This window comes from Periplaneta americana, chromosome 3 (genome assembly GCF_040183065.1).
Source record: "Periplaneta americana isolate PAMFEO1 chromosome 3, P.americana_PAMFEO1_priV1, whole genome shotgun sequence".
NCBI classification, from domain to species: domain Eukaryota; kingdom Metazoa; phylum Arthropoda; class Insecta; order Blattodea; family Blattidae; genus Periplaneta; species Periplaneta americana.
The window spans coordinates 82,137,710-82,150,234 of NC_091119.1; the positions used below are offsets into that span (position 1 = coordinate 82,137,710).

Sequence of the window (12,525 nt, forward strand, 5' to 3'; positions counted from 1 at the left end):
AACGATTTATTCTTGGCAAGTTATTTCGCCTTTTTTTCGAAAATAAATAAATATACTAGACCTATCTATATTATTTGGACACTCTTTAAACTCTCCAGAACATGAATGCAAAACTGTGCTACAATTGTGGCACACGTCACAAGCCGAAACAACCCTCATCCCTAGCTTTTATCCCACACGTCATTGGAGATGGTAGGGGGAGAGGAGATATGTATTCAGTGTGCTTATGGAATGTCACAGATAAGTAATTCAAGACCGGGGGATTGTAGGCGAGGAACAAACTCTTTCCCCATGCTTCCACCCCTTTCTTCTCCGGTTCTGCATCCCTGCTCCAGAACCTTACATATTTTTCGAAATGTCGCAACGGATCTTACACTCCTAATGCAAACAGGCTGTGGTTTAGTTCCCCGCATTAGTCCACCGCTGTGGAATAACGGTTAGCATGTCTGACCGCGAAACGAGCAGGCCCGGGTTCAAATCCTGGTTGGGACAAGTTACCTGGTTGAGATTTTTTTGAAGCAGAATTGCTGGGTAACTTTCGGCTTTGCAACTCGGACTCATTTCGCCATCATATTTATTACATTTCCCTCTTTCATCTGCGTTTCTAGTCCATATTTCGGGCTTGCTCCGATATAGACCAGCACTGTTGTTTTTAAATTATTCGTTTTGTTTTGTTTTAATTATGTATCACTTGTAGTGTAGAAACATGATATGTCATATACTGCTTGGATCGTATCACAATAGTAACTGCCTCAGTCCTTATTTTATCAAAGTCCACATGCTGAAAAATTAGATTGTCCTGCATATCTTGCATTATCTTGCTACGTTGGCGAGAAGTTATGTACAGCTTAACGACTTTCTTTCCGACATCTCTATAATGCTTTAAAGTATCTTACAATATTCCCCGAAGTTGATACGGCCTAGCAGCTTATAGACCAATACAGAAAATGCCCTGGGGCACAATAAAACATACATTTTCGGTAGGTTAAGGTAGCATAAATTACCCCTAAACTAAATTCAGCATGTTTTGCTATTAGATCTGGAAATCATACACCATCAAACTTATGTTTCTCTGCATGGGTCCATGAAACTTTTGATAGATATGTGTGCAGACACATGAATTTAACATATATTTAAGGAACTAGAAGAATCTGTTGGGATTTGTAATTTTTATTCATATTTTCATACCTAAAAATCTCGCAAAAATTAAATTTTCACAAATTTTTTCTTTGCGTCGAAAATGTAATTGTAAATCATTGCTTTATAAGGCTATGGCAAATCAAGGAATGACTGACGGAAGTTTGTTACAACTGTTCTCCAAGATTCGTTTTTCACAAAGTTGTCGTAAATAAACACTCGTTGGTCAAGGCTATATTTCATAATGGACACACTACTGCACTCTAAATGTACGGTATACAGCTGCATTCTCACGTGTGAACGTGTTTACCTAAGTAAACACGAAACGTACGCGAGGAAGAGGTCTGATCACTGCGATAGCGCAGCAGTTACCACGCATACGAATTTCTTCTGACGCCGGTCTAGTCCTGGCTGACTCACTCTGTATTTATTTTAGCACGGAACAACTAAATCCCAATGTTCACACATTCCATAGACAATTAGTTCATCTTTATTGCTCAATTTGTTTAGAAATTATATTAAGTGAAACTATATTAGAATGTTTTATACTTTCATTTAGTATTTTTTATTTTTATGTCCAAAGCCTGCGAATGCTGTCTTTATGATGTTATTAAAATCTGTCCATACATCTTCAACATTTTAGTCCAAATACTTCTGAAATATTATACAGAGTGAACCGTAAGTAATGTCATTAATTTCAAATGATTATTATTATTTTTTAGATATTTCAAATAATAAAGTTTCGTACAACTATGCTTCTTTTTGCTTCTTTTTATAGATAAAATTTGTTTTATATGAAACATTTCATAGCGTGTTTTGAGAAAGCCATTTATTGAATTCCCAATATGCTCAGTCAATTTAAGAGAGCAGTGTGTAATGATAATAAATGATCGAAAGAATTTTAGTTTTGTCCTTTAAATGTGCAGAAACTTGATCTGAACAAATGTAACTTTTAGTTTTGAGAAGAAATTTTAAAATGTTACAATTGTTCGGATCCAAATTTCTGCACATTTAAAAGACAAATCTAAAATTATTTCAATAATTTATTATCAATTCATTATACACTGCTCTCTTAAATTCACTGAACATGTTGACAATTAAATCAATGACTTTCCCAATTGTTTCAGATAAAACAATTTTTATCTCTAAAAGGAAGCAAAAAGGAGCAAAATTGTATTAAACTTTTCTGTTTGAAATATCTCAAAGAATAACCCCCTGAAATTAATGGCATTACATACGGTTCACACTGAATATAGGCCTATGCCTTTACATTGTTATGTTTGCTGTATGTAATAATATTTATTTTATTCACGTGATTCAGGCTGTACAATGTTCCTAACTGGCGACTGAAGCAGATTGGTATATACCAGGACACAATTCCACCAGTCAGCACTGAGGTTATTTTATGCTGGGCCTTCCAAGTCAGCTGTGGAATGAATTACCTGGCATCTAGAAAGGTGAATAGCAATATTTTTTTACCGAGATTTAACAAATAAGTGGCTTCGTTATTATGGTGCGACCAAGCGTTCAGCCGTATCGGCGAGTACTGAACTACGTTATTCTTGACAATCGCAGAGCGTATGTTACAGTACGATTATTTAGTCCTAACAGTCGCCATCAATGTGCGCCTGGGTCCATCAATTTACGCCAAGGGATGTTCAGGTTAGTCTGTCGCCTGCAGTCAGAGCGATCGGATGTAACGCATGCGGTATAGCGTTGTTTTTCCAGTACAGTTAAGCTGTACTGCATTCCTTTACCGACCGCTCGCCCTTATTCTACTCCGAAGCTCTCCCCACCCCTCTTTCGCGTCGCCGAGCTGTCAGGACTAAATAATCGGTCTGTACATCAAATCTGTCAACGTATGACAGATGAGGGGTCTAGAAACAGAACGTACCAAATGCAATTTGAATTAATCTTAGCATGCAGGCTTTCACGGCCGGTGTCTAGTTGAAACAGAGCTTCCGGGCTAAGATGCCGTGGTCTACTGGTGCTGACGTTACCAGACGTTTCGTCTAATTCTACAGCAGACATCTTCAGTGGTTAGGTATCCTCGGTCGAAGTCTTCTGCTCGGGATACCTGTAGCAACTGATGACCTGGACGAAAATCGAAAAATCGAAGGAGAATTGGGAGGAAAACTTAAAAGGTACGCAAAACGCGTCCTTGCAAGGGGTTGGGGGCTGTACAAAACTAAATATGTGAGCTCCAAGCCTGTTGGCCACTAGTCTCATTCCGGGTTACGCTGCTCCCCTGAAGGAGCTCTAGAAAATTTTGAAGGGGAAGCCGAAATTGGACGTAACCTCTTAGGTACCACATACGCGGGGGGGGGCTGACATTGATCAATTGATCACGGAACGGGGCGAGGAGGAGTTGGCTGGTGTTTGCCGTTAGGATGGCAAGACGCCGTCATCTGTTGTTCGATGACAAAGCATGTGAAGGCCGTCGGAAGAAGCGCCGTGAAATCTAATCTGCAATTTGAGAGGTCCCTGTCCTTTCAATTTGCGACTTATTGAGTGACCTCGTATATTTAATAGACTATTTATATTATCTGAACTAGGGCATACATCGTTTATAATAAGGGTGGAATATATATGGGGAAGGGCATATAGGTCCGTGGCCCATTTCTTATAGGGCTCATCCCGACATTTGTCTTACGCCTGAGGAAAACCACGGAATACCTTAGGCGAGATGAGTTGTCTCATGTATAAGAGACTAGCCAATTTGGCTATTATATAGGAGGTCATTGTTGTCATGAGCCTAGTTGAATCGTCTCAATTTTGAGACAAGCCATTTGGCTATATGATGGCTCAATTACGAAGAGGGGGGACAGATGTAATTAGTTAATTAATTTAAAGTAATTAGGGAGATTAATGGGGATATGAGTGCAGGTCCGTGGCCCATTTCTTTTAGGGCTCATCCCGACATTTGTCTTAGCGCCTTAGGAAAACCACGGAAAAATCTAGGAAGGATCAGTTGTCTCAATATCAGAGACTAGCCAGTTGGCTCTTAGGTTGAATGACTATGAATCGATGGATATATACTAGCCAATTGGCTCTATGATAGTTCCATTGACCAACAAAAGTAGATATTGTTAGGGAGGGATTTTGTTTAGCCCAGTTAAGACAAGGTCATTTTAAAGCGGTTGCACTATCCAAGGAGTCTCATGGAGTTGAGTCGTGGCTACCAAAACCTGGGAGTAACGCCAGCCTCCCTGTCCTCCTCTCTCAATAGTATAGCTAATGGACCTGTCTGGTGTCTACGCCGTAACCTAGGATCATACTGGCCGAGGCCAGATATGAGCGGGTTGGGGTTAGCACGAGCTTCCGCATACAGGTTCCTAGCCAGTCGAGCAATGAACTCGTCTATGGTTGGCAACTCTAGTTCATCATGGAACTTTCTTCTCGAGGCGACTCGGGGGAGATGGGTAATGAGTCGAATCACCTGGTTTTGGACAACTTGGAGTTTACGGAGATGGGACACTGCCGCAAACCCCCATGCGGGTGCGGCATAGGTAATGACAGAGCGAATGAGGGCCTTATACATGGTAAGTCCTACCCTCAGGTTGTCAGGAGTTAAGGCCGCCAGAATGGGATAGTGTCTAACTATCAGCCCGTTGGCCTTACGAAGAAGGGATTGGATGTGATTTCGGAAGTTGAGATGAGAGTCCATAATGATCCCTAAATATTTAATTTGGTTCATCCACGGCATTTCTCGTCCGAAAAGTGTGGGTGGTGGTGGTATGTCTTCGAGCCTCGCTCTTAGTGAAAAGAGTATGGCCTGACATTTCTCTACATTGACCTTGATTCTCCAGTCGTGGAACCACGGCTGGAGGTGATCTAAGATCGACTGTAATCTACGGGACGCTAATCTATAGGTTTTGCCCATCGCCAAGAGGGCAGTGTCGTCTGCATAGATATACAGATGACTACTTCTGCCGTGGATATAGCGAAACGGGAGGTCATTAATGAATATATTGAAAAGTTTGGGCCCGATAATGGAACCCTGTGGGACTCCTGCGTGAATTTCACGGGGGGTGGAGAAACTAGTGCCTACACGGGTTTTGAATGTACGGCCTCGGAGGTAGTTAGAAATGAGGCGTATCATTCAATCTGGGACTCCCATGCCCAGTAACTTAACGAGGAGTCCCTCATGCCAAACCTTGTCGAATGCTCGCTCGATGTCCTGGTAAGCTGCAGCTACTATACGCTTCGTGCTCATAGCCCAGGTAATGTCCTCCGTCATGCGGAGTGCCTGGAGTGTAGTGGAACGACCAGGGTGAAAACCGAATTGCTCGTTCCTGATTTGGGGCAATACTACTTCAGTGAGGCGTCTATGTATGACCCGCTCCGCCAGTTTGCTGAGACAACTGAGGAGACTAATAGGCCTATAGTTGCTTGGATTCGTCTTATCCTTTCCGGGCTTTGGAAAGAGAACTACGTGAGCCTCATTTCCAGGGAATGGGATAGTGACCGGAAGCCAAGATGTTATTAATTATCTCTGCTATGCGCTTCATAGCTGACTTTGGGAGATGCTGCAATATAATTCCTTGGATACCGTCGGCTCCTGCGGCCTTATGAGGGCCGAGGCGACGAATGAAATGGGCGACCTCGTGGGTGTTCGTAGGTCGTATCCCATTTTCCGGCTCCCTGCTAAGGAGGTCTCGAACCGATTCCTCAACAGCTCTGATATGGGGCAAGTTTAAATTTTGTTCCACGGGTTGAAAAGTGGTCTCTAGAACGTCTGCCAGTGCGGTAGCCTTCTCCTCAGGTGTAAAGGCCGTGACATCTGGACCGACTACTAATGGGTGAATAGATTGAGACGGATTGGACAGAGCTCGAGATACACGCCAGACATCTGACATGTTTCTGCTGTCCATCGTCTCAACCTTGGATTTCCAAGCATCCACGACCGTCTCGTGGACCGCCTCACTGATCCGCCTGCGCAAGCGGTTCATTTCTATTCTATGTTGATCTAACCTAGTACGCTTCCACAATGTTCTTGCTGTATTGCGGGCGATCTTTAGGTCTGTAATATAGGCTGGGAGCTGCATCCGTCCCGGTTGTGAAGACCGTTTCGGTATTGCAGCAACCATTGCCTTCTTTATGCACTCCGTCAGGTCGCTAACTGACCTATCTATCCCTGCCGGGGTGACTTCAGGGGGGAGTGGTGGAAGCGTAGCGGCTACCTGGTCTTGAAAGAACACCCAGTCTGCCGCCTTGTAGTTGAATTTTTCAGCGGTTGGGGAGAGTTCAACTGGGTGCATGATCTCCATTATCACCGGTAGGTGGTCGGACGGAAGATCATCCAGGGTTGTTAGTCTCGCTCTAGTTGTGAGACCTTTCACCAGAGCGATGTCTAATATGTCAGGCAGTTGATTTGCAGCATCCGGTACGTGTGTGGGTTCCCTAGGGGCCATCACGACGTATCCGTTTCCTGTAGAATTAAGAAAAAGCCTATCGCCCTGCCGATTGGGGCGTTGACAGTTCCAGCTAGCGTGCTTCGCATTGAGGTCGCCGGCGACTACGAATCTATCGGATAGACTTGTCACTATATCTAAATCGCGTTCATCTAGTATGCCCGGAGGACTGTAGGCAGCCATAAGCAGAAAGGGGAGTCTGCCTATGTAGTCTCTATTAGCCACTGCCTCTAATGCCGCTAGCTGGGGAAGCAGATACTCACAGTGCGCGATCGTAGAACGAACGAACACCGCTACACCTCCGCCTCTTCTACCCGCTCTATCTTGTCTATAGACTTTAAACCCCGCGCATCTTAAATTTACTTGGGGTGTCAGGAACGTTTCTGTTATAAATGCTACGTCTATATTATTAGCGTCTAGGAAAGCCCTGAACTCGTGTCTATCATGTCTAAGGCCCCTGTCATTCCATATACACATCCTAGCAACTCCGTCACTTCGTCTGGCCATTGAGAGAAACGAGGGAGGTTAGGAGCTTAAATATCTCCGGGAGGGCAGACATAGGATTCTCCATAAGGAGAACTATCACTCTGGTTAATCCTTCTAGGATTGGGGCGAGCGGGAGGTTAGGGTTTGCTAATTGCAACGCCTCGGCAAAGTGCTGAACTTGGTCCAAGGTCGCGCCTTGACCGGTCGGGCCTTTCGAGGTGCTTGCAATAGCTTCCTGCTGGGCCGGTGGGACAGGGGCGGAGATGGACTCTACCGTGGTAGCCTTGGTGGCTTTTCTGCTGCCCCTGTAGCGCTTAGGGCGCTGAGAAAGGGGTCCTACATTATTGGCAGCAGTTTGGGGGGCTGTCGCTGCCACGGTGGACCACAGAGGCGCGGCAACGGGCACTTCCAAAAGCGAAGGGATGGTCGCCTGCTGCTGCTGCGTTTGCTGCTGCTGTTGGCGGACCGGCCCAAGTTCCGTGCGTCGCTCCGCACGGGGCCCCTGCACAGGTGCGCGAGCCTGTGGCTGCGGCTGCTGTTCTCGGAAGAGCTGCTGCTGCCTCGCAGCTCGCTCCACACGCTGCTGCCGGAGCCACTCGTATTGGAGCGTCCGCTGTTCCTCGAGCTCTGCCCTCCTCCGTCGGGCAGCCCTGCTCGTTCCTTCCGTGGCATCTCTAACCTGTAGTGCCACGGGACACCCTCCATAATTGGCGGTGTGAGCGCCAGTACAGAGTGCGCATGTAGCGGGGACATCGTGCGGCTTGCGACAATCTTTAGTCTTATGGGGGCGTGCACAAGCTCGACACATAGGCTGCGCTTTGCAGCTAGCCTGCGTGTGGTAGTACCACTGGCAGTTGCTGCACTGAGGCGGGCGCTTGCTGGGGACGTAGTCCTCAACTGTTACCCTCATCAGGCAGCACTGACGCAAGGCTCTCATTCTATCCCGGGTTTCAGGGGAATTCTGCACATCGACAATGACCATTTGGAGTTTGGCCTTTGTCCTTGATGAGTGCATCCTCGTCACTCGCCGGACGATTATGCTTTGGAATTCCAGGTCGCCCTGGATGTCCTCCTCATCTGTGTGAATATCTATTCCTCTTAGAACGAATCGCAGAGGCTTGTCGTCCTTGGGGCGCAGCAAGTTGTACGCTACTCCCCGTTCGGTCAGGAACCTGCAAAGATTTGCGTAGTCCCTTTCGCAAACACTTTTCACGGCCGTCCCGCCGCGCGCCCTGTACGAGCATAAGCCCAACGGTTCGTATTCGGCCTTGAACTCTAAGTTCAGTCGGCCCAGCGAGCCAGTGAAGGCTGGCGTAATAATAACGGGTGGGATATCACCACGTCGCCTAGTGAGGGCAGTCTCAACATCATCTTCCTCGTCCTCACTCTCCGACACGTGAGTACGAGCTGGGGAAGGGGGGCGGGGAACTGCCTCATCTACCTCAGGGGCAGCAGCCGTCTCCTGTGGGGCCTCAGGTTCGGCGGGGGGTGCTGCCTCCTCGGTCACGACTTGAAGAGTCGCCGCCTCCAATTGCTCCAAGGTAGAGAGAGCCGATCTCTCTTCCTTGGTGAGCTCACTAGCGGAAGGAATGCCGCCCTGCTGAGTGTTAGCTGAGCACTTCTTCTTCTTCTTTTTGGCCTTAATGACCTGAAGTGCGCCGGACCCAGATGGAATCGGCGGCACTTCATCAGCCAAGACCGTAACGCCACGGCTATTCAGTCCGCTAGGACCGGGCAAGTCAATACGTGTCACCTCAGTGACCTTGGGAGCTATCTTGGGAGGGGTGGGCTTTCTCGGGAGTCCTGAAGGGACTGGGATGGTGGTAGGGGGACGAAGCTCAAGGATCTCCGCAACGGGGACCGGGACAGGCGGCGTCCGTACAGGACCAGCCGATCTCAGGTTCCGACGCCTGGGCGGAGGAGTAATCTGCGCGGGACGCGACACGCGCAAGTAGGAGGTGGTGGGCCCTGTCTGGCTAGTGCAAACTAGCAACCGCTTTACGCCACCTGCAGTATGATGGCTCGTGGCCTTGTTGCTCTTAACTGGAGCCATTCGAATTACAGATTCGATCCTGTCAGGGGGGGGAGACCTAAGCGGCACTCTGTCCGCAGTGCAAGAACCTGCTAGGCCCCTTTCCGACTAAGGGTGGAAGCCCAGCAGTTACGCCCGACCGGTCGCCGAAGCCTAGCCCGGTTAGCCGATCGCAACAAGCGTTGCGGAGCCCGCCGGAGACCGTCGGTTTGGTTCGCTAATTTCGTTGGCCCTGATAAGGGCCGGACGAAAATTTGCGTAGCCCTCAGAAGGGCCGGGCAATAGTAGAAGAGTGGAGGGCGGAAAGCAAATTAGCCCGAAGGCCCTGCCTTTGGGCAGTCACTCCGGCACGAAGGCACAGAGTCTCTCCCTAGCAGGAAGTACTCGGTTAAAAGTGATCTCGACGGCGAAATCGAAAAAAAAATCGAAAAATCGAAGGAGAATTGGGAGGAAAATTTAAAAGGTACGCAAAACGCGTCCTTGCAAGGGGTTGGGGGCTGTACAAAACTAAATATGTGAGCTCCAAGCCTGTTGGCCACTAGTCTCACTCCGGGTTACGCTGCTCCCCTGAAGGAGCTCTAGAAAATTTTGAAGGGGAAGCCGAAATTGGACGTAACCTCTTAGGTACCACATACGCGAGGGGGGCTGAGACTGATCAATTGATCACGGAACGGGGCGAGGAGGAGTTGGCTGGTGTGTGCCGTTAGGATGGCAAGACGCCGTCATCTGTTGTTCGATGACAAAGCAGGTGAAGGCCGTCGGAAGAAGCGCCGTGAAATCTAAACTGCAATTTGAGAGGTCCCTGTCCTTTCAATTTGCGACCTATTGAGTGACCTCGTATGTTTAATATACTATTAATATTATCTGAAATAGGGCATACATAATTTATAAGAAAGGTGGAATATATATGGGGAAGGGCATATAGGTCCGTGGCCCATTTCTTGTAGGGCTCATCCCGACATTTGTCTTACGCCTGAGGAAAACCACGGAATACCTTAGGCAGGATGAGTTGTCTCATATAAGAGACTAGCCAATTTGGCTATTATGTTGGAGGTCATGAGCCTTGTTGATTTGTCTCAATTTCGAGACCAGCCATTTGGCTATATGATGGCTCAATTGCGAAGAGGGGGGAGAGATGTGATTGTTAAATAGGGGGATTCATGGGGATATGAGTGCAGGTCCGTGGCCCATTTCTTTTAGGGCTCATCCCGACATTTGTCTTAGCGCCTTAGGAAAACCACGGAAAAACCTTAGGCAGGATGAGAAGTACTCGGGTCTGGTTGCTCGTCCTTATTTATAGCGCCGAGACTTGGTGTTCCGTTTTCGCGGCGGTTCGCGCCCGTGAGGTCGTGACCTTGGACTGGCCGTGGCGTTGATTGGTCGCGGCGGCCCGCACCTGCTCGGTCCCGGTGGCCTTGGGCTAGTCGTGGCGCACAGTTGTTGCGGCGGTCCGCGCTCGCTAGAGTGCGGTGACCTTGGGCTGGTTGTTGTCTGCCGTAGAAGTAGACGAAACGTCTGGTAACGTCAGCACCAGTAGACGACGGCATCTTAGCCCGGAAGCTCTGTTTCAGCAATTTGAATTGAAAGTTGTTCCGTAAAGGTGGAAACAAACACAATCAAATGATACAGCTATGATTATCTTTCTTAACCATTTGCATGCAGTACTGATAGTGGGAAAAGTAACCTGGTTACAAAATGTACCATATGCATTGAAAATCTCTCCTAACGTAGAAACAAAACCCATCATTTGCATTATGCAACGTTAATACGTTACAAGTCTTAACAGGTTCTTCCTCAGTTGAATTTATCGTGTCCATCGTTTGTTTAGTATGTTTCTGAGCTAGCTAGTGATTGTGTCGATCCTTCAAAATGTGAAATGAATGTTGTTGTGACGGAGGACTAGACATTCCCCACCAAGACATGAGTCAAGGTGTAATGTTTTTCAGTTGAAGCAAATTTCCAAGTTATTTTGATTGCTTGTCCTATGTAATCTGTTATAGAGACAAATTATTTAGACTTTTATTCTTTATGCAATGTTTTATAAATTTGAGTTCCGAAGTATGTAATTTCAATGTTTCTGCATCAAAACGTACCAAGTGCAAATGTAAATTAAAAGTTTGAGCATTTCTATAAACAAATTATTGTAAGAAATAACGACGTTTAATTTATATCACTGAAATCTATTAACATGGATAAAGCAAATTAAAATATTTAAGCTCAAAGCCGTAGAACGTTTTTGTCTTTTCCCGAAAAAAAAAAAAAACACGATTTTGTACGTAGTACGTTCTGTTTCTAGACCACTCAGATGAAATGCGGAAGATAGGAATTTAGTAGGGGATGCCCTTTTTAGGAGTAGGAGTAGGATAGGAGTAGTAGCAATAGGACGACAACATTAGGCTACATTACACAAAAAACTTATGCAATCACCACGGAATCACAGAGAGCAACGTATCAATACAAAAGAGGGAAGTCTTAAGCTAATTGCAGATAACTCGCGCATTATGCATAAAGTTGGTATTAGATCCGTAATTGAACCGCAAACTGATAACGAACCTAGATCAGCGGCCTGCTTCAGATACGGCTCGTCTCTTGGTCGCACAATGAAGATTGGCCTAGCCTCGTATACATCATGGTAATATGATAAAGCGTAGGAGCCACTTCGTGATTCAAGACGGCGGCGCCTTGTTCCTAGGGACCCCAGCCACTTAATCACTCGTAATGAGTGCAGCTCTGTACTTGTGGTTGGACATTGTGTCTACTGTCACACATACTGTGACACAGTACACGAAAGTAGGCCAACAAAGGAGAACATAGTAGGCAGAACTTAAAAATAAGCAGAATTCAATCTGACATCGGAACTTGAATCCGGTGTGGCTTAGTGGATAAAGCGCCAGCACGTAAAGCTGGAAATCCGAGTTTGAATCCCGGTGGCAGAGAGAATTTTTCTCCGTTCTACTGATTCTTCACCATATAGAACCTCAGAATTACTGCACTGAAACTCCATATGTACTTCGGTACATTACAGTAATATACATATATTACAAGCAGAAAGTAACCGTCAAGTCCATCGAAAAAAAATGAGGTGAAGTTGCTTTCCTGTCTAACTTTGCATGGCAAAATTCAATGCTGACACGATTTTTCTTAAAATTTTGCTAGATCCCTTCGAAAATTCTGGACGATAATCTAGGTTACTTTCTATAACTGCTAGATCCAACTGGATTGTCACCATTGTTAGATTCAAAACCCGCTAAGCCCATTACAGCCAGTCAGGTGCAGGATTACATTACCCAGCATTCCTCTACACTGCTATCAGCTGCTGATTCATTTTCATGGTTAAGCAGCTGTTGTTCAAATATTAATAGTTTTTATTATTTCTCCCTAATAATAGTGATAGAGATCATGGGTACGATGAGCAAAGAGCATAAAATAAGAACACAACTCTGACTGAAATGTGCT

The 12,525-nt window shown here is 46.2% G+C and overlaps 1 protein-coding gene across 1 annotated transcript in view; it reads left to right on the forward strand.

The window, feature by feature from the left end:
* The window catches only part of LOC138696222 (mast/stem cell growth factor receptor-related protein Kit-like), a 222,736-nt gene that overhangs the window by 171,115 nt on the left and 39,096 nt on the right, over positions 1 to 12,525 (forward strand). The window contains exon 19 of the mRNA XM_069820880.1: positions 2,459 to 2,594. Within this exon, the coding sequence (XP_069676981.1) occupies positions 2,459 to 2,594 (136 nt within the window). The remainder of the gene's footprint in view (positions 1 to 2,458; positions 2,595 to 12,525) is intronic.